The sequence below is a fragment of the Podarcis raffonei genome, chromosome 12 (assembly GCF_027172205.1).
Source record: "Podarcis raffonei isolate rPodRaf1 chromosome 12, rPodRaf1.pri, whole genome shotgun sequence".
In the NCBI taxonomy this organism is placed as follows: Eukaryota; Metazoa; Chordata; class Lepidosauria; order Squamata; family Lacertidae; genus Podarcis; species Podarcis raffonei.
The window spans coordinates 33,044,841-33,066,845 of record NC_070613.1 but is presented as its reverse complement, the minus strand read 5'-3'; the positions used below and the strand labels follow the sequence as shown (position 1 = coordinate 33,066,845).

Below are 22,005 nucleotides of genomic sequence, written 5' to 3'. Positions count from 1 at the left end.
CATTTTCATATGTGGCAAGTTTCACATCCTACAGTAGCACAATTAATGGTTTCTGTTGTGCTTTGCATGAAATTATTTATAGATTCGTGTGCTCTATTTTTAGTGAGCTGCCTCCATCTAAATAAGCTCTATCACTCACAGTTCAGTTATCTGTCTTGCAGAAATAAAGACTGATTGCTCTAGCTTTCTTTCTAGAAGCAACTTGATCCTATGTTTGCTACTGGGGAAGCCAGGCACTATTCAGTGAAATAGCATGGTGAAATTTGCCCAGAAGTTCCAGCAGAAGTTTGTTTCTCTTTCCTTATTCTCAAACATTATGAGATTATCCCGGATCCTTTCTGCATTGCCCCCAGTCTTGGAATTTTGCTGTGTGTGCACATTGCAGTGGGTTAGACTAGATTAGTCCTAGGGTCCCTTCAAACTCTTTGATTCTATGATTCTGTTTAATGCAGAGCCGGGTTCTCTCTTGCTGTTAAAAGGGCTATTTTTTAAAAAGTAAGAAAAACAACCATACTGCCCACAAGCACCTTGTGTAGAGAAGGTAGTGTTGACATTTACCAGTGAACGTACGGTAATTATTTTAATTAGTAAGCATTAAAGTGTACTGAAGTCTCTAGGTGCTCATATTCCCATTTTCTTAAAAAAGAAAAAGAAAAAGAGAGAGAGATATGGTTTTCATGCACACCACAGTTCTGAGGAATCTGTTTGCTTTGGGATATTGTAAGATGTATATCTTACAAATCCTTGCAAAATGATATTAAGGCTAAGTAAGCACACTGGCAGCATAAACATCTCTTACAGTAAAGGCTGTGCTGCTGCTGGCATCCTAACTCTTAAGCGACATAACTAACCTAGATAAACCTCTGATGCATCAAAAGACTTGCAGTTTTGCTTTCACCCCACCCCCTTCCCCTCAGGGATTGCATTTGAAAAGAGGGAAGGAGAAGGGAAGAGAAGTCTGTACAGAATTCTGTATAGCAGTCATAACTATGTTTTATATTGCAGCATTTTCTCACACACTAATGAAATAACGGTGCCAAATTAAAGGTCTTTGAGCCCAATGATATTGGTGGAAGAATTAACTAGCATTTAATGATACTCTAACCAAGTTCAACTGACCTGACCAAGTTCAACCTTTAGCACAGAGTAGGGAACATCTGGCCAGGGGACCAAATGAGAGTATCCAGGCCTTCTAGCCCTTGGGATTCTTATATACAGGTAAAAGTCACATCCATTGTCTGTGGCCACACCCTTCACTGGCATGTGGCCCCCAGAAGGTTGTCCATGAAGGAATGGCCCCTTGGGCTGAAAAAGGTTTAACAAGCACTACCCTGTGTGCACAACTGGTCAACTATATTCTAGAACTAGGTTTTTTGCACCAGTAATGTTATATCTCTGGCTAGTTCCTGATTCCTCAAGAATGAACAATTTAACCCCCTTCCCTAGTATAATATTTTTGAACATTCTCCTGGTCCAAGTACCTTGCTCTAAATGAGGGTCAAACTTGATGTGATATTACAGCCAAAGTGCATATGCTGCATAGTGTAAACAGCACTTGCTGAGCGGAGCCTGGGCTGGTTTGGGATGGTGGAGACTCGGAGAGTGAGGAGAGAGTGTTTAAGCCACTGCTGCCAAGTACCTAATACAAAGTGTGCACATTGATTCCTTTCACACAGTTAATGTCACATCTGGTTTGGCCCTAAGCTAAAGTATGTGTAACTGAAGTAATCACACATTCTTCCCATTTACCATTCCCTCTCTTTTCCCCTGGTTCCTCTGATGTTTCCCTTCTGTCTTTCTTCTAAGGTAGAGACCAGTCAAACCTGTCTTTATAAAGCTCTGTGTCTATAGACTGTACAATATAAATAATAAAAAGAAAAATAAGGCCTACCCCTTTAGGGAAGATCACAGGAGCATCTCATGGACTTGTATTGTTCCCCCTCCCGTCTGGCCATCTGCCTGCCTGGCGCCCGCTCTCTCTCTTTCTCTTCCTTTTTCCTTTCTTCACCCTTCTTTCTTTCTTACAAAGGCATTTCTTTTTCACGTTCAGTTTGGAAGCTAGCAATATTTATTGTTTAGGTCACCAGTCCTGGGTTTGGGTTTTGATTTTGATTTTTTGCAAACCACAACTGACTTCTCACCATGGTTGCAAATTTTGGATGTTAAGAATAGTTTAAAAGTAAGTTGTGGCCACAATAAATTTTGTTTCCCTTTAAGAAGCAACATAATTGTGCCCATGGTACCCCCCTGGCTGAAAGCTGTTGACAAATATCACGACTGTGTGATTGGTTGTTCTGGGGCGATTCGGTCAGCTTTTTTTCAGACCACCTCCTATGGCAGGCTTAGGGGCTGCATATCCATTTGTGGATTACCTTATTCGGCATTAATGTATCTGAGTTAATTGTTTCTCAGTGAATCTCAGTGATCATCAGTTCTTCGTCATAAAAGCAAACCATATTGTAGTTATTAAAATAAAAATACATTCCGTTCATATGAATGTGTTCTACCTTGCTCCTGAAACATAACTTGGAACTGAAGTCTCAATAATTTCAAGAGAATTTATTTCTGTGTAAAGCCACATGTTTGTCTGAGGGGTGTGTGTGCTTAAAATGTGCATTAGAAGAAGTCTGGGGCCAACATGCCTTTCTGTTCCATGTGTGTCTGACTCAACTCACCCCTAAAAAAAATGGAATTTAGGGTTTGGGAGGAAGCTACTGTAACATGCACCCTTCCCCTTCCCCCTCATTCTCAGTACTAGCTATGTATAACTGCTGCTAGACCTTGTTAAAGTAAGCCTAGCTATTCTAAATTGGCTTCCTCTATCTGTCATCTATATATTTCAGTAGAAAGAAAACATTGTTTTGTTAAGTAGCAAAAGTGTAAGGAGAGATTTGGCTATTACTGTTTCCGATACAAAATGTAAACATTGCTTGTTTTGTGCCTTATTGTATTCCAGACCAGTCTTTCCATATGGGGATGGGGAAGCCTTGGCGTCGTGCTTTTTCTAATAACATTTGGACCATTCGCTATATTTTACTTTGCATTTTATATTCTCTGCTTCGTGGGTGGGTAAGTATGCTATTTTGTGTGTGTTTGATATATGTAAAGAAAGCATTGTACTTAAGAACGATGCAGTGTAATTAGAACTATTTTGATAAATATGTTCCCTTTAAGAAGGATCAAACAAAAAGAGATTATAGTCAGCAAGACAAGTTACTTAAATAGGTTCCCAGCTTCTTGATGTCTGCAAAGACAGAACATTGATAAAGAACCTTGTTATTATTATTCATCTGTTTGGCAGTATTATTCATCCTTTCTGCTTCTTTTCAAGATAATCAGGCATATTTAAGTAAATTACTTCACTGTACCTGCACGTTTTTTGATAGCACATTGTTATACCCATTATGAGATAAAATTCAACCAGACCTTGACTGTATGGAGGCCTCAATTGAAGAGGTCAGTCAAGGACAAATTAACTATTATGAAAATGTACAACCCATATTCACCCAAGGCTTACTTCAAGACAGGTTAAAGTGAAATCACTTTAAATGCATAAATAATTTCTCTGTTTTATTTTCATCTATTCCTATAAACCCATTTCTTTCTGTGAATGCTGCAACTCAACTTAGGGCTTATCCACACTTCCATTCCTTCCAGGCACAGTCTTCACTTAAAAGCTCTGTATCCAAGCGCCCTTTTTGTTGTTGCTGCTGCTCCAGAGCTTTGTCTGCAAAATCCAATCTTTAAATTCAGTCGGAGCAAATGTCAATCTGCAGAAAACCCAAATTGATGTTTGCTCCAATTGAGCTCTAAAGAGCAGGTTTTCACAGGGGAAACTCCAGGCGGGGGGGGGGGGGGGGCTGCTTTAGAGCTTTTAAGCACAGAGGTGTGCCTGGAAAGAGAGGAGCAAAACGTAAATGTGAATAACTTACCATAAGTTAATACCATATTGTATTAACTTTTGCTATGGATGAATTGGTAAATTCACAAGAATGAAGTTAATTCAAAGATGTTAAGCAGGATTTGTGTTCCAAAAAATAAGTTTGTTTAATACAAATATTTTTGCAGTATTTAAACAACATTCATTTAGCACTGAGTAGGTGGAGGCTTGGGGAACAAGTTTTGGCTATTTTTTATTTAGAAAGTTAGTAGCTTATCTCACTGTTTGAAACTTACAATATAGTTTCATTCTTCTAGGGGCTTTGTGGTAACACTCTTGTTTGGGAAAAACAACTCAGAGACGTACCTTGAACGGTGTGAACACTCCTATCTTCCACCAACATCGTTTGGTATTACTAAGGTAAGCAAAATATACTGGCATTATTTTTCGCAATTTATTCTCCACAAGTCAAACTTTATTGTGCTCATGCTATCTGCCACATTTCCTTTTCAAGTTAGCAACCAAAGAAAAGGTATTATAGGCAATTTAAAGAACACCCCCCAACCTTTGTTATTAAACAACTTCTGCTGATGGTTGATATATCAATTTTGGTTATACTGAAAATGAAGTCATAAATAAAGTAAGAATCGTGAAGTACTTTATAAACAGAATAACATGATGATGTGTGTGAACTCCCAAATGACTTTTTCTCTCATGTGATTTCTCTCTGAAACTTCAACAAGATGATGCATGAAATGCGTGATAGCATTTCTGTCAGGGTAGATCAGGTTTGGGACTGTGGGGCATGTAGAGAGGAGTTTAGTGCTTTATTTCAATCTGGTCTAATCCAGATTGGAGAGCGGTACAGCTGCTATTTTTAAAGCAACGCACAAACCCAGATACATTAAATGCAGGATTACATCTTGCATATCACTTAGTTTAGCTTTCTCTCTTTTTCTAATATTGTGTTTTATGTATATTTTCTGCAAATTAGCCCCAAAGTGGTTTTTGCTGTCTGTCCTGGCAGGATCACCATTCCAGACCTTTCATCCTTTTTAAGTTGATACATCTGCTTCTTCAGCTGACTTAATTGGACTTTCATAGTCTTAGACTGAAAAACGAAGTAAAGTTTGTGCTTGTAGTACATGCAGGAAGCTTGCCGCCTTTGGTTTAGATTCTAAGTTGCTAAGATAGACAAGGTATGAACAACGAAGCTCTCTTTAGTGGATTAACTAGAAGCTGTTGCCTAAAACTTAATCTTGAATGTCGGGTCCTCCTGCAGTTTGATTAAAATATGCTTAGATATATATCTGTTTTTGTGTCTGTCTGAATGTATTGATGAAAACTATACTACATTAATGCACTGTTTAACACTGGATCTGCTACAAGCTCTGTAATCTCAGTGGATTTTGATCATGGCTATCCTTAACAGCACTTCCATGTGGTTTTTAAATATGGTATCCTCACACAAAGGGTTGCTGATAGACAAAGCAGAAGCACAAAATCCAGTAGGTGTGTCCTTTGCTGAATCCTTTTTGCATTGTAAACCATAAGCATGTGTCAGAATTTAATTTTTTTATGAATTGACTTAAGTGTCCATTCTCTCCCAAAGTGCATAGAAGAAATGAAACAGGAAAGCAAGCCTATTAAGATTGATAGGAGGTTGACTGGAGCCTATATAATTGATGAACCTTTGCAACAAGTAAGTTTTGAAAAATAATTTAATTGTAAACCAGACTATAGCCATGATATTCTGTGACATTTGCTATATTTTGTGGGATGCTGAAATAGGAGAACTTTCAAGCTAGTATGTATTGAGTACACATATGTTCTTATTCCTTGTCTCCTTGGGGCTGAAATAATGAGCATACTGGGCTGTATCACATTTATTTGAATATGGTATGTCTCTGACCAGTTTACACTTCACATTATTTCTGGTGATAGAAATCATGTCCTAAATGTGGTTAGCCCCTTTTGAAGTGGCTTGGATTTTCTGACTGTTATCCCAAGGAACTGAAGGACTTATTAGTGTTTTCATTAGATCACATCTGTCTCATATATTTATTGACATATGTGTTGAAGTTGTAGATAGCCAATACAACACATTTCCCCCATAAGTACATGAGTATAACCTGAAGGTGCCTAAAGCTACCATCTTACTGAAGCTAAGGTGGTCTGTTTCTGGCTAGCCCCTGAATCGGTGTCTGCCAAAGTACCACATGGAGCCCAAGGTGGCATGCAAGATGGAAGAAAACTGGGTTTAAAATGTAAGAGAATAAACTGGCTAAATAATACCTTGTCCGGATTGTTTTTGCATTCCTTGTTGTGGGTCCACTTCAAAAGGTCTTACTAAAAGAGCTGGTTTACCTGTAATGCTAAACTATGGTCTAAAGCAGTTGTTAGTTGCTAAACAAGCCAACTATAAAATATGTATGGTTTATATTCAGTCATTCTACATGCTTAGATTATGCTCTGAATTATCACCAGGTAGACTTTGGTTGTTCTGGTTGAAGTGGAGGGTGAGGGGAAGGGGCAGACGATGATTACTGTTTGACTTATGGTCTTTGCCCCAGACATGGTTGATGTATGTAACCAGAAACAGATAGCACAGAACTGGCACAGAACTGCAGAAGCATCAAGCAAGATCTAGAATTGAATTGTGGTTTCCTCAATTAAGGAACATATATCACTACTCTTGCTTGCTCCCTGGTTTTTAGAACTTGAGAAATTAAAGTCTTTCTGACACTGTATTATATTTACATTATATTTAATGTAAATTCATACTTTGAAAGGACATGTGCTGCACCCTTGAGGAAATGCACTTGTGGATGTAAAGGAGGACATAAATATTTAATAAATGGTTCCCCACCCCCTCCAAAAAGAGTCAAATGCTCTATGAATTTTGAGCAGAACTCTTTATCAGGGCTAAAATATATGTTAACCATTCCAATCAATTATAAAATGCAGTGATAGGAACAGGCATGAATTTTTAATTTGCATACTCCCTACTCTGCTTATCCCTTCTCCATTTATGAGGGGAGGGGATTAGAAGCTTCCATTCCTTTTTTTTTTTGCAGCAAACCACAGTTTGCTCTTTAATCCAAACTCAACAAACTATGGTTAAAGAAAACTAGGATCCCAGACCAAGCTGTAAACTATCATTTGCTGCAAACAGATATGGAGATTTCTAATCTCCTTTATTTCCACTTTAAGTAAGAGAAGGAAAGAGGACATGTATGCAAGGCTTGCCCTGGGTCATACTCAAAATGCAAAATAGTTTTGCTGGTTTTTTCAAAGTCTTACAAAGCTTGCAAGCAGCATGATTACTGAGGGAAACATACTTTAGTACTTTTTGTACTCATTAGCTAAGGGGAAACTTCTGCATAGTGTGTGTGGGGGTGTGTGGGTGTGGTTTGTATGTTTTTGTAGAGGGGTGGTAAATTTGCCTTAGCACTGGGTGGATTTCATGATCTGGTGTCTCTGAGTCCTTGACATCATTCCTAGACAAATACTGAGATTAGTTTGGATATCTGGAGATTTAAAGCATAATTTACTGTTTGCTGTTTTGTCTTAACATTTCAAGCTTTGATCCTCCCCCTGTATTATTCTCTACTGTTGCAAAATACATAAGGCGTTTAAGCTCTCATTAACAACAACAAGCTTTTATATATTGTTGTTGTTAATGAGAACATAACCCCTTTATGTAAGTGCTTAATTCTAAGATTTGTGGAATTAAAATCAAAAGCAAAGTAAGCCTTGTGGTGCTATTTGTAAGATTTGGAAAACACTATTGATGGCAGTTTTACATCATAGGCACCTGTGGCCACAGTTCACTGTAGGTTTGGGGAAAGGAATTGTGAAGTATGCCATGTTTAAAAATGCACTGACTGCTACTTTAGTCAGAAAAAGCTTTTCAGTATTGTCATGTAACAGAGATGTAGAATAAACTAGACATTTGGAGAGTGGACTTGTGAAATCATGCAATACATGTTCCTTCTCTCTCCTGCACAAACATTCCTTCTCCCTTGATGTACTCTACCAAGAGTCGCTGTATAAATGCAACTGTAACCAACCTGATTTTAAGTAAATCAAGATAATGGCCAAAAAACCCCTCACTCTGATAAGCCTAATTAAGGTCTGAGCCTTTATTTAAGCAAGTGGCTATGATCCAGAACACGAAAGGTAAAGTACTCTTGAGCCAATGTGTTCAGTGACCAGCAGCAGGAGAGCTCTGCAGTGTGCTTGTGATCATGAGCACACCCAGAATTGTGATTCATGTTAGTGTTCCGAATTTCTCACATTCTGAACGACAATTGTGTTGCACAGTAATGGCTTCATTTGCATGCTATGATGAACCACGGTTGATAAGTTCTAGTAATGACACCTAAGATGGGGCTTTTGGTTCTAACTGCTTGTTCATGAAGCATCGAGGGTTCTTTTGCTCCTAACAATCTATGGTCAGCAACCGAAGAACAAACCTTGGCTACAGATTGAGGTTTGCTAGGAGCAAAGCAAACCATGAATCCTAATTCAGATATAATGCTAAGCCAAGGATCGTAGTTCTTTTTCTCCAAATGCTAGCAGGAAGGAGGGAAACACACCACAAAGTTGCGTGAACTTTGGTTTACTGTGTTGTGTGAACCAGGCCAGTATCACAACTTTAGCCCTTATAAGCATTATTTGTTTAATGTAGAAACAATTACACACATGAATGTTTTAATATTTTATTTATCTAATTTGATACAATTTTAGGTTATCCAGTTTTCCTTGCGTGACTATGTCCAGTATTGGTATTACACACTAAGTGACGATGAATCTTTTCTTCTTGAAATCAGGCAAGCTCTCCAAAATGCACTAATTCAGTTTTCTTCTAGGTAAGAATTACTTTTGTTTTTCAAACAAATCACAAAAGCTTTCCCTAAAATTATCCCAGTAGCTTACAAAGTAGATTAAAAATGGTTCATAATGCTTCCTTGAAATATATCAGTAAGTTGCATGCAATAAAAACAGATGGTATCACAAAAGGTTGCACACATATATCATGTTTTGTGAGTTTGTGTTACAGCTGCTTGCTTACAAGGACAACTTGGCTTTTTTAAAGAGGGGAATATTTCATAGGTTCCGACCTAGAATTATAGAATTGTAGAATAGGAAGGGACCACAAAGGTTGTCTAGTCTAACCCTCTGCAGTGCAGGAATATTTTATCGAACATGGAGCTTAAACTCAAAACCCTGAGATTAAGAGTTTCATGCTCTACCAACTGAGATATCCCTGGATGTATACAAGTAATTGACATTTCATATGATGATCAACAACTGTTGGAATCTCAAATGGTAGGAGAAACTTATGAACTTATTTTGTTGTTTCAGTTTACTGATCAAAGAAACCACTTTTTCATCTCATAATGAGAAAGTATTTAAGTGGCAATAAGGTGCTGTGTAACTTGTGAAATTCAGCCAAATATTACCATCTTTATACTGTGAAATATGACCCTTCATATCCTGGAAGTTGTTAACATTACTCACTTCTGCTCACTGAAATATAATAAGTGGTTTCACTGCTTGTTCTCACAAGCAGGAAGAAGTTGGACATCTTTTTCCAGCTCATATTTTCAGCATTTATTAAAAATGTAAAGATAGGTTGGAGCCACAGTAGGTTAGTTGTACTTAGTTCTCATTGAAATAAATGTGAATCATTTGTCATGATTTAAATCCTTTTGGTTTCAGTAGGAGTATAACTAGATTAATCTGCTTCTAACCCAATATCAAACTTCCTTGATCTCCCTTTAGGCATTAAATGCAAGTTTCTTTAGGTGGGAGTCTTTATTTAGATCCAGTACGTCTTCAGATACTTTATTTCACATAACTGTACACATTTTATTGTGTTACACAAAACAGTTTTAACATAATAACCTTCTGTTGTTGAATGGTTAGATTGTTCACCAGGTGTTACTAATACTTACAGATCATTATGTCATACATTTTGGATTGGTTTTTGTTTTGTTTTGTTTCTCTGGAATAGGGATGGTTCCAGGAAAAAAAATATTGGGCCAGTTTGTCATGGGATAGGACAAAGTTCCATTCCATGATGTTTCTGCATGGGTTTTCAAAGACAAAACTATATGTTTCCTTTAAAATCCAGACGTTTATGAAATAAAAATTTAGAAAAGAACATGAAGTGGTCCAAGGGCTGCATCTCTGTCATATTTCAATGTATTTAAAAAGTAATTCCAGATGCTTATGAGTTGTTTGATTATATGTGAGATTTCTGCCGTCACATGAGTTGAAATCATTGCAGCAAGTCTTTCTGAGAGTGATGGGTCTGGATGACATGCTGTTGCACTATAAGGAATTTTAATGTACATTTTACATATTTATGAGTAATTGGACATCCCCTTAGTTTTAGGGGCAATTGAGTGTAAAATGCATGAAATGTATGCAAGGTTTCCCTGAGAGTAACATCACACCATCAAGACCCAATGACGTTTGCTATTTTGATTTCTACACGTGATGGCTGGAGACCAGCACACTTTGTACTGGCTCTTAGGTGGCTGAAATAACTTGTAAAAGAAACAGACAGGCAACGTTCAGACCACCTTACATAGAAATCCGTAAGAGAATGGGAATTCAGCAAAGCACAGTTTTGGAGCAAGCCCCTGCTCTGATCTCTGCATTGATCCTCCTGGCCAATTTGATCAAAGCTGTCTACTTTAGGATCACAGCTTTCTAGATTCCTTCCTCCCTCATCCATGTGCTTGAGAGGTCTTGAACAGCATTTTTATGTAAGGTTGCCACCTACTGTTGTATTCTACTATGTGCAACTTAAGTACTGGAAGGAATTGTTATTATTTGGATTCATTTTTTGTAACCAACAACATGCTAATATTACATGCTAATCATAATTCCTCTCTCCTAAAACAGTTCACTGTAAAACAAAACAGACAAAAACCTTCTCCAAACAAACTTTAAGCTACTAGGGAGTAAACTACATTGAGCACGATGTAGTTTACTGTTGAGAAAACATGTTTAGAATTGCATTGTCTGTCTGCTTTATAACATTATGTCTATGTAGTATTTCTTTATTTTGAAAGGTCAAAAGAAGTAGATTGGCAGCCTTATTTTACCACCCGGCTCGTAGATGACTTTACCACTCATCTAAGAGTATTCAGAAAAGCTCAGCAAAGGATAACAGAGAAAGAGGATCAGATTAAAGGTAATGCCTACAACTTTCATATGTTGTGTTAAAATTTGTAATTAATTGAGTTGTGTAAAAGGTAGCCTACAGCTATTTCTCAATGCATTCAGTTGCTGTTATCTTACAGATAAGAGCTTAGTGTGTGCAATATCTTCTTTTACAGTGGTTTTAATTGCCACAAGTGCCTTAGTTTGGCATTAAATATGTATCTACTAGTGATAAATAAATATCAGGTTTAAACATTATGGGTTCCATTGTTTGACACAAGAGTGCAAGTTGTCTCCACTCATCTTCCTTACTGATTTCCTATTCTCTTGCTCCCCAGGAAGGGTTTTTCAGGGAAGCAAAGGGAACAGGAAATTATCTTTGTGGGGGCTCAGTATTGTATGCCAGCCTTCTTCTGTCTTAACAGAAGTCATTGGGCAAGATAGATGCTCCTCCGCAGTAGAAGCTTTCTTTTCTCTGTCTAGATAAATGTATTCTGACTGGTAGCTAACATAAGTCTGCTTGAAAAGGCAGATTAGGTGATTCACTGGTTTTGGATGCAATAGATTTGGTCTTCTGGTGATTTTCCCTATTGAAAGAACTAAGTACTTAAACTGGAAACTTATGGTATCAGAAATACAAATTACAGTACAGCCTGTACTCTAATGGTTGAGAGAGCAGTTGCTTCCTGTCACACAGACTTCCATTTTCAAGGAAAGCAGTTGTGATTATTCTTTGTGTATGCTACCAAACACAAGGACCAGAGTCCCTGCTGTGGCCATTTCCTGGCTTGGAACTCTTGAGTTCTGTTTTGACTGTAGTGGAAGTGCACACAATGTAGTCACTGAACTGAGCTTTAAGATTTTCCTCATTGTGAAATACATATCCTGTCACAGATGAGAAAAGAAAATTAAATTGCTAAGCAGAATTATATTTAAATAGTTAAGAGGTTTCTCATAGAGGTTCATTTGGAAAAAGAATCTCAGTGCAGCTGATGTGCTCAAATTTTCCAATTCTATTTAGATGGGGCAGAAGACCTTGTAAATACATTTTTTGAAGTTGAAGTTGAAACGGAAAAGAGAGTCTGTCGTGATCTCGTCTGCACATCTCCCAAAGATGAAGAAGGTTTCCCCCCTTGCTTTCTTCAGTTACGTTGTGACTAAATTAGAGCAGCAACCAGTCTCCTAGAAATAAACTGAGATTTCTAAGTGGATCATTGTTAATCCCTCGTATTCAATTAAGTGTACTTCTGCTGCATAGTTTTGACATTGAATTTTGTTATTAATTAGAAGTAGGAATAATGTATTTGTAACAGAAAAATAAAATGCTTTTCTATTAGTTTAGAAGTGAGACTTGTGGCTGTACATTATATATTGCAACCTAATATTGTATTCCTAGAAAATTATTACCAAGAAGTGATTTTCTGGATTATTACCATAGAAAATGTGGTGGTGGCATTTATTGGAGTATATAATGATTTCTATTATTGCTTAAAATATTTGAAAGGAATATGTTTAACACAATATTAGATTTTGTTATCCACTGTTTTCTTTTATATCTTGTACCTTTAGGATTCCTAAGGGATCTGTGTGAAGTTTTACTGTATTTATTGCTACCTCCTGGAGACTTCCAGAACAAGATCATGAGATATTTTGTCAGGGTAAATTTAGTTTCCTACCCTACTCCAGGAGTGTCCAATACTCCTTAGCCTAGGAATTGCATGATGTTTATATAATCAGGCACCATTAGATTTTTATATCTAGATCTGTCTGGTAATTAAAGCTTTTGCAATTCTGTTTAATTTCAGTCAATCTGTTTTTAAGGTATAAATGACTTAGGTTGCTATCCTGTATCTACTTACCTCATTTCTGAGACTCACTTCTGAGTAGGCCATATAGTGTTGCTCTGTTAAATATGAATGTGGTGTGTAAAACAACTAAAAATGAAATGGCATGATTAAAAAGACCATTAAAAATGAAATGGCATGATTCAGTCCACCACTGGGTACCCAAGCAAGGAATGTTCCCACAACTAAAGCCCAGTTTCCTCCTTGCCACCACTACCACCAGACATGTATACTTATCACTTGTAAATGCTCATGTTCACTCACAGTGTGTTTGCTGTTAAGAGATGGCCAGCCGGTCATGTCCAAGAGGAGGCTAGATGAAGTTATTACTACTTATGTTGCCTTTCCATATGTATTCTAATACACATACCAGGGCAGGAAGGGCATTTGGACATATGGGTGGAGCTGCTTCACTCATGGTGAGCTAGATCACGCCTGTTATACAAAGGGTGCATACAGTATTTTACCTTTTGGAGGAGCAGAAGAAAGAGGATATTTTAAGAGAGAAATAACTTCTAATTCCAAACAGTCAGTTAACTCTAAATATAGAAGCGTAAAAGAAGAAGAAAAGGCAAGCCTGAAAATAGTACTGAAAAGCTTTAACAGAATATTAATTTGCCCAGTAGACTGTGGAAACCTTCCTTGGGCAATGAATGAACCATCGTAATTTAAACAATGTTAAAATGTTAACAATGCAACATGTATATGGTATTCATAGTCATTAGTTATATTAAACCTATCTTTAAAAGTAAGCAAATTAATAAAATTAATCCTTAATCTTAAAATTAATTACATGTGCATTCAGCAAACCACATAAGAACTGCTGTATGGTAATATTTTTAAATTAATATAATCCTTGATCAAAATAAGTTCCATTGAATTAATGTTTCTAAACTTCTAAATAGACATGTATAGAACTGCACTATTTTAATTTATTTACGTAAATTACGCAAATAAATTAAATAAATAAATAAAATAAATTACATAATTTATGTAATTTATTTATTTCCCCTGAGGAAGGTTGCTGCTGAAATGCATTCAGCAATTTATTGTTTTATTAGAATTCCTTACACTTTTCAGTACTATTTTCAACCTTGCCTCTTTATTCTTTTCTCGCTCCCTCGTGTTTGAATACAGATCAGAAAGGAATTCCATCTTTAACTTACATATTTAGTTATGTTTTGACTTGAAGATGGAGCTGGAATTGTGGTGGCAAGCCTTTCAAGACGCCTAAGCCCTAGAGTTCTTGCTTGTCAGTCACATCATAAATTGGGGGAGGAAGGAATTTATATTGGTTGGTAGGTTGCACTGGAGAATCAGTCAGAAGGTTCTGCAAATATTGGTTTATTTGAGAACCTTTCTCCCTGTGCTATAGAGGGAGGTCGCATCTTCTATTGTATCCCATTAAGTACAAAGCAGAACTTGCTAATAAGACTAGGATTCTCCAGCTCTGCAGAGTCGCCAGCTATGACAATTAAACCCTTATCTCCTGTTTGAGCAGCTCAGCTGCTTCTTACCCCTGACAAGACATTTGTAAGATTACCTTGCTAAACGTGAGCCCTTTTGCGATTGCAATAAGGCAGAGAACAAGGCTGTGCCTGTTGCCCCTTCACCACCAGCAATGCTTCCCCTTCTCCCTTCCCTATCTATGTGTTGAGATGTCTGCAATAGAAAAGCCTGCTGAACACATGTAGGCACTCCATGTGATCATTGAGCATTCCAGATCATGATGAGCTTCTGCATGCCTTCAGCAGGATTCACCTTTCTTTACTAATATTTCGATAGTGGAGCGGGGGTGGGTGGGTTGCTGCTGGGCTGATGGAGTCGGGATGGAACTGACACAGCCCTGTTCTCTCTCTCTCTCTGTGTGTGTGTCTTTCTGTCTCTCCCCGCCTTCCGCCCCCATTATTATGATTGCATGGAGTAAAAGGAGCTTGGCCTTACTGGCAGTCTCTGAATCAAGGGAAGATGAGCCTGCTCTATTTGGGTGCTTTTATGTCAGTTTGAGTTTGGATATAAATACAGTAGAACCTTGGAAGCCAAACACCTTTGAACTCGAACGTTTCGGCTCCTGAACGATTGAAAACCGGAAGTGATTCTTCCAGTTTTCAAACGATTTCCGGAAGCCAAACATCCGGCGCGGCTTCTTATTGGCCACAGGACACTCCTGCAGCCAGTTGGAAGCTGCACCTTGGTTTTCGAATGGATTAAATTTGAAAACCAAGGTATGACAGTATAGGTTTACGAACCTGCCTCTTTGAAGCTGACAAGGCTTCAAAAAGTGGCTTTCTGGAATATTTTTTTCTGGAAAATGTTGATAGAGAATTTTATTTCTTGTTTAATTTTCTTTTTATTCAGCTTGTTTTGCATTAGTTTTTGTTTTAGTTTAGGAGTGGCCAATTTATTGTTCTTTATTTTTCAGGAAATCCTTGCTCGAGGAATTCTTCTTCCATTAATAAATCAGCTCAGTGATCCTGATTATATTAATCAGTATTTCATATGGATGGTAAGCTTTTTACACTTGAACAGTATCTTTAGAATGTTTGTCTACGCACATAGGACTACACACATGTCACTTCAAACCAGAGTTAAACTAGGAATTAAAGCTGCATGCAAAGCTTGATGATGATACACCCACTTTGCTTCTCCTCCATTCCTGGCACACTGCAAGGAGCTAAGCAATGTTTGGGCTTAGTGCTTGCATCCGACCCCCGGCTTGTAGTCTGTCCCACTCCAACCCCCCCCCCCAAAAAAAACTTACAGTTAGGGTTTGTTGTTAGTTTACCTCACATGGTTTGTCTGGGTTTAGACGTAACACTAATCTCAACCATGACGTAGCTGTTAGCAGGGTTGCAGCAGCTGCAATCTTTGCTCGATACAGCATCATACTGTGTGTTCACCTGTAAAACATAGTTAAGCATAACTGGTTAAAACTGAGAAGGGACCCAAGCCACTATGTTCTCACTTTTTAATATACTTAAATAACAACAGATATATTGTAGAAGTTGACAGTGCAATCATTTAAAAAAACACCCAGTGCTGTTAATCTTTTTCAAGGTAATACTTCCTAATTTTTTGAAGCAGCATTAGTAGGAGTGGAACATAGCTTGAAATTAGGAGAATTATTCGATGTTAATAACAGGAGAGTGAAGATTATTGCTTAGAAGGTCCAATATGAAGATTTAACGAACACCCAGTTGAGGGGAACTTAAAAAGGAAGGTTGGACTGTAATGCATTAAAAGGAACTATGTCTTGATATATCAGTCTAGCCTGCTTGAGAAACAGTAGATTAACATGTATTATTTTTTTCCATGTTCATTAGATTCGTGATTCAATTTGCAACTATGAGGCCTTTATGAACATTATTAAAGTAAGTGACAAAGTAGGGGAGTTGGAAGCAGTAAGGGATAAAGCAGCAGAAGAACTACAGTATCTTCGATCTTTAGATACAGCTGGAGATGGTTAGTATTTAAATTACATTTGCAAATTAAAGCATCAATAACATACTTGGTTTAAATATGTAAAGGACTGAGAATTTTATAGTTTGAGAGCTGATGCATGGAGGAAAAACCATATTTGCAAGTGTGTTTTCATTTTTTTAAAAAGATATTTATTAGAGTTTTCAAAGTTAATACAATAAAAAAGAATCAAAAAGAAAAAATAACAAAAAATAGAAAAATACAAAAAAGTTTAAAAACACATAAAGTTCACAATACTTATTTTTCATTAACATATTTCCCCGACCTCCTCATGCCTCCCTTTTTTGTATTCCAGTTCAAATTGTTAGTTCAGCAAATCCTTATCAGTAATTTTTAACCTATTTCTGCACCTTTTTTTTCCATATCACTCAAAACATTACAGCTGGAAACCACTTAATTTCTATCCGACATCATTCTAACATTCATTAATTTTACAATATTTCTGTAAAAAGTCCTTAAATTTCTTCCAATCTTCTTCCGCTGACTCTTCTCCCTGGTCACGGATTCTGCCAGTCATTTCTGCCAATCCCATGTAGTCAATCATCTTCATCTGCCATTCTTCCAGGGTGGGTAAATCCTGTGTCTTCCAGTACTTTGCGATAAGTATTCTTGCTGCAGTTGTAGCATACATAAAAAAAGTTCTATCCTTCTTTGACACCAATTGGCCGACTATGCCCAGAAGAAAGGCCTCTGGTTTCTTCAGGAAGGTATATTTAAATACCTTTTTCAATTCATTATAAATCATTTCCCAGAAAGCCTTAATCTTAGGGCACGTCCACCAAAGATGAAAGAATGTACCTTCATTTTCTTTGCATTTCCAACATTTATTGTCGGGCAAATGATAAATTTTTGCAAGCTTGACTAGGGTCATGTACCACCTGTATATCATTTTCATAATATTCTCTCTTAAGGCATTACATGCCGTAAATTTTATACCTGTGGTCCACAACTGTTCCCAGTCAGCAAACATAATGTTATGTCCAACATCTTGTGCCCATTTAATCATAGCAGATTTAACCGTCTCATCCTGAGTGTTCCATTTCAACAGCAAGTTATACATCTTTGACAAAATCTTCGTTTTAGGTTCTAACAGTTCTGTTTCCAATTTTGATTTTTCCACCTGGAAGCCGATTTTCTTATCCAAATTATATGCCTCCATTATCTGATAATAATGAAGCCAATCTCGCACTTTGTTTTTTAGTTTCTCAAAACACTGCAGTTTCAGTCTATCTCCTTCTTGTTCCAAAATTTCCCAATATTTTGGCCATTTGGCCTCCATATTGAGCTTTTTCTGAGCTTTCGCTTCCATTGGTGACAACCACCTTGGGGTTTTATTTTCCAATAAATCCTTATATCTAATCCAAACATTAAACAATGCTTTCCTGACAATATGGTTTTTAAATGCTTTATGTGCTTTAACCTTGTCATACCACAAATATGCATGCCACCCAAAAACGTTGTTAAAACCTTCTAAATCCAAAATGTCTGTGTTCTCAAGAAGCAGCCAGTCTTTCAACCAGCAGAATGCTGCTGATTCATAATAAAGTTCAAAATCTGGCAGGGCAAATCCACCCCTTTCCTTTACATCAGTTAATATCTTAAATTTTATTCTGGGCTTCTTGCCCTGCCAGACAAATCTAGAAATATCTTTCTGCCACTTCTTGAAACAGTCCATCTTGTCCACAATTTGCAATGTTTGAAACAAAAACAACATTCTAGGCAATACATTCATCTTTATGACTGCAATTCGACCCAACAAGGAAAGCTTCAAATTTGACCAAATTTCTAAATCTTTTTTCACTTCCGTCCAACATTTTTCATAGTTATCTTTAAACAAATTCCCATTTTTAGCTGTCATATTAATCCCCAGGTATTTCACTTTCTTAACCACAGTCAAACCTGTTTCATTCTGAAACCTCTCTCTTTCAGTCAATGTTAAGTTTTTCTCTAAAACCTTAGTTTTTGACTTGTTCAATTTGAATCCTGCCACCTGACCAAACTCTTGAATTAGTTCTAAAACCCTTTTAGTACTAGATTCTGGCTCCTGTAACGTCAAGACTAAGTCATCTGCAAATGCTCTCAATTTATACTGTTTGGCTCCGACCGGTATACCTTTAACCCTTCTAATCATGTTCAGCAGGACCTCCAGGACCGATATAAAAAGCAATGGGGAAATTGGGCACCCCTGTCGTGTCCCTTTTTCTATCTTAAATTCTTCCATAACCACGTTATTTACAATTAATTTAGCCTTTTGTTCAGAGTATATTGCACCTATACCATTTTCAAAACCTTGGCCTACCCCCATACCCTGTAAGTTCTTTTTCATAAAACTCCAAGAGATGTTGTCAGAAGCTTTCTCCGCATCCACAAATATCAGAACTGCTTTAGTGTTTATATTCACTTCTAACTTTTCCAAAATGTCAATTATGTTCCTCAGGTTGTCAGATAGGTGTCTTCCCGGGAGAAAGCCCGCTTGGTCCTTATGAATCTCTTCGATCAATACTTTTTTCAGTCTCTTAGCCAAAATGTCAGCAAAAATTTTGTAATCCACATTTAATAAGGATATGGGACGGTAGTTCCTAAGTTGAGTCTTTTCAGTCTCTGTTTTTGGTATTAGTGTAATATAGGCCTCTTTCCACGACTCTGGTGCCCTTTTCCCTTCCAAAATTTCATTGCCGACTTCCTTCAAAGGTTGTAATAGCCACTCTTTCAAAGATTTGTAATATCTGGAAGTCAGCCCAAGTGTGTTTTCATAAAATGTAATCCCCCCCATTGAATGGCTAGGCAAACACTGAGCTAAATAGGGTGACTTTTGATAACATTTGTTCTGTTAAGAGGTGTACTGGATTAGAAGGCACAGACAAGGAATGCAAAAGCACCTTTTTTTGTTTGAGGTAATTCTTACCATGCTAGAAATGATGAGGACACTTTGGTAGCATTTATTTACCTAAAATCATTGCCTTGTTTTCTCTGCAACAACCTATGCAGTAGGCTACTTGTATTACCATAGGGTAACTAAGGTTGCTGGTGATCTGCAGAAAGCTATGCATTAAGTTCATAGATGAACAGGTTTTTGAACCTTACTCACTCAGTTCCAAGACTCCACTTTTAAATGGACAACAGAAGATAGATAGTGGATTTCCTAATCGGAGGGATGGGATGGAATTTCAGAATAATGATTTTCCAAGTCTGGAACTTTTGTCTATCTAGAAGCTATATCTATTCATTCTTGCCCACCTGTAGTTCTCAATAATTCTGCACCATAGAGCTACATTTCTAGTGCTAGACTGACAGATTGTCTCATTTAAAATTGGTTACTTAAGCAGTTCAGGAAAGAGGGTCTATTATGAATATACAAATGACCTTTGGTTTAAATTGGATTGTGCCTGGTTCAAGCACTTAATAAGTTTATCATTCTTGTGTAAAAGGTATTATTGCAGATTGGTTTATAGTTCTTAGTGACTTAAAAGTTTATCCAGAAAATTTGCAAATCTCACCTATATACTTTTAGTATTTCAGAATAGTGGCCATTATTGGTTATGGTGCATATACATTGTTTTCCAAAACAGTCACATATTACTGCAATGTGTATTCTGTATATTTACTTATTTTGGCCAGCTTATTCTACTTAGCATTGGACAGGGAAAGGGGCTAGGCAAGGGACTAGCCCCCAAACAATGAATTAGAAATCCTGTTCATCCTAGACCTGGCTTGTGAGATTTCATAAGGCATAGACTGTAGGCATGAAAGTGTATATTTGCATCTGTAAACGCTATATGTAAAAATAAAACCAGGATGGAGTAATTCTGTACCTCAGTAGAAAATATTGTGCAATCATGGTTGTCACAGCATCAGATAATACATGCAACCTTGATTGTGGGGCTAAGTGCATATAAAGTTACAGAACTGCATTTGTATCCTAAACTATAGTTTTTAAAAAGTATAGTTTTTTAAAAACCAAACGAGTTTTTAATGCTCATTTAATTTTTGTGCCATTTGTTTTAAAATGTTTATGTTATCACTTTCTAAAAATATTTCTAAAAGCTGGCAAACAGAATCCAAAGGCAAGAGTGGCTTGATGTTATATCCCTCACTTTGCATTTTTAGTATTTATTTAAGTTAGTGAAACCAATGACAATTTCCTTGGCTTTAAAAATAATAATCAATATATTTCTCCATTTGTGAAGTCACTGCTTCAGTGTCTCTTGGTCATCTTTTTTCTGTACAGACAGCTTTAAGCAATACTTATATTGTAACACTTCAAATACTTCCCATCTTTTTGAGTCTTACTTCTTAGTGTGTTTGTTTTCAGATATCAACACTATAAAAAATCAGATAAATAGCTTATTGTTTGTGAAGAAAGTATGTGATTCAAGAATACTGAGGCTGCAGTCAGGAAAAGTAAGTGTGTTTTCTCTGCTAGAATGTGTTAAAATCAACCCAGGTATATACGTATAATCTATAACAGGGATGTCCAACAGGTCGATTGGGATCGACTGGTTGATCCCTAGTAGGTTTTGGTAGGTCACAGCCGATCTTTGGCTCCTCCCTCTGGCCCCGCCCCCTTGCCCCATCCTTTAGGTCGCTAGAACAGAAGACGGAGTTTTCTTAGCGAGGCTGGCTCATTAGTGATCTCTTGATGAGCACTTCTTTTCATATTTTTGACCTGAAACCCCCCCCAAAGGGGTAGATCACTGACAGATTTTAATCGTGCAAGTAAATCACAGTCTCTTGGATGTTGGGTGTCCCTGATCTATAACATCACTGGTCCCCTCTCCTGGTCCCCTGCCTCTGCCCCACACTGACATGGTGGGAGTTCCATTCATGTAATGCTCTTGTTAGAGGAAGAGAGCAGAGGTGATGGTTGCTGGTGCCCTCTGTAGTCCCTTCCAGCCCCCCCCTCCACGAAGCCTAGTTAGTATCAAAGCCCATTATATACCAGCTTGGTATTGGAAGCACTGCTGAACTGCTTTTGGCAGTTTCATAGGCATCATCATGTTTGAATGACTTCCTCAGCCCAGTGAATCTATTCCTAATGCCTTTAACAAACCATAGAATGTTGCACCGTCCCTGCATTGTTTCCCAGTTGTACCTAGTTTGGGTGAAGGGAAACTTATAGCCCTCAAAATGTTGTTTGACTCCAGCTCCCATCAGCCCCAGGCAGTATGGCCAGTGACCAGGTATAATGGAAGTTGGATTTCAACAAAATGTGGAGCGCTGCAGGTTCCCCACCCCGATTAGCTGAAGGACCTCGTGGGCAGCAGACTTTCCATATTACTGGAAATGTTGCTATGACAAAAGAGAGAGTTTTCTTCTTGGGAGGAAAACATGCATGATGCTACTAAAATGGTTTTACGTTGTGATTGTATATTGATTTTAATCTAGGAACCTATTAACATGATGTGGTCTTTATCCAGGAAATAGATACTGTGAAACTGGCTGCAAACTTCGGAAAACTTTGCACAGTCCCTCTGGACACCATTCTTATTAACAATGTTGCACTACAATTTTTTATGGGTAAGAGAACAGTAGTTGTGTGTTTTTAAAACTATGAAATACCATCATAGCCTGCAGTAGGCACAAATGAATTATAAAGAGAGAAGAAATTAATTAATGGCC

The 22,005-nt window shown here is 37.4% G+C and overlaps 1 protein-coding gene across 4 annotated transcripts in view; it reads left to right on the top strand.

Moving 5' to 3' along the window:
* The window catches only part of SNX13 (sorting nexin 13), a 65,137-nt gene that overhangs the window by 18,261 nt on the left and 24,871 nt on the right, over positions 1 to 22,005 (top strand). For all 4 annotated transcript variants that reach the window (XM_053359146.1, XM_053359147.1, XM_053359144.1 and 1 more), the window contains exons 2-12: positions 2,957 to 3,069; positions 4,198 to 4,300; positions 5,493 to 5,582; positions 8,633 to 8,754; positions 10,972 to 11,093; positions 12,084 to 12,185; positions 12,632 to 12,720; positions 15,329 to 15,412; positions 16,230 to 16,368; positions 20,699 to 20,787; positions 21,804 to 21,903. In XM_053359146.1, the coding sequence (XP_053215121.1) occupies positions 2,957 to 3,069; positions 4,198 to 4,300; positions 5,493 to 5,582; positions 8,633 to 8,754; positions 10,972 to 11,093; positions 12,084 to 12,185; positions 12,632 to 12,720; positions 15,329 to 15,412; positions 16,230 to 16,368; positions 20,699 to 20,787; positions 21,804 to 21,903 (1,153 nt within the window). The remainder of the gene's footprint in view (positions 1 to 2,956; positions 3,070 to 4,197; positions 4,301 to 5,492; positions 5,583 to 8,632; positions 8,755 to 10,971; positions 11,094 to 12,083; positions 12,186 to 12,631; positions 12,721 to 15,328; positions 15,413 to 16,229; positions 16,369 to 20,698; positions 20,788 to 21,803; positions 21,904 to 22,005) is intronic.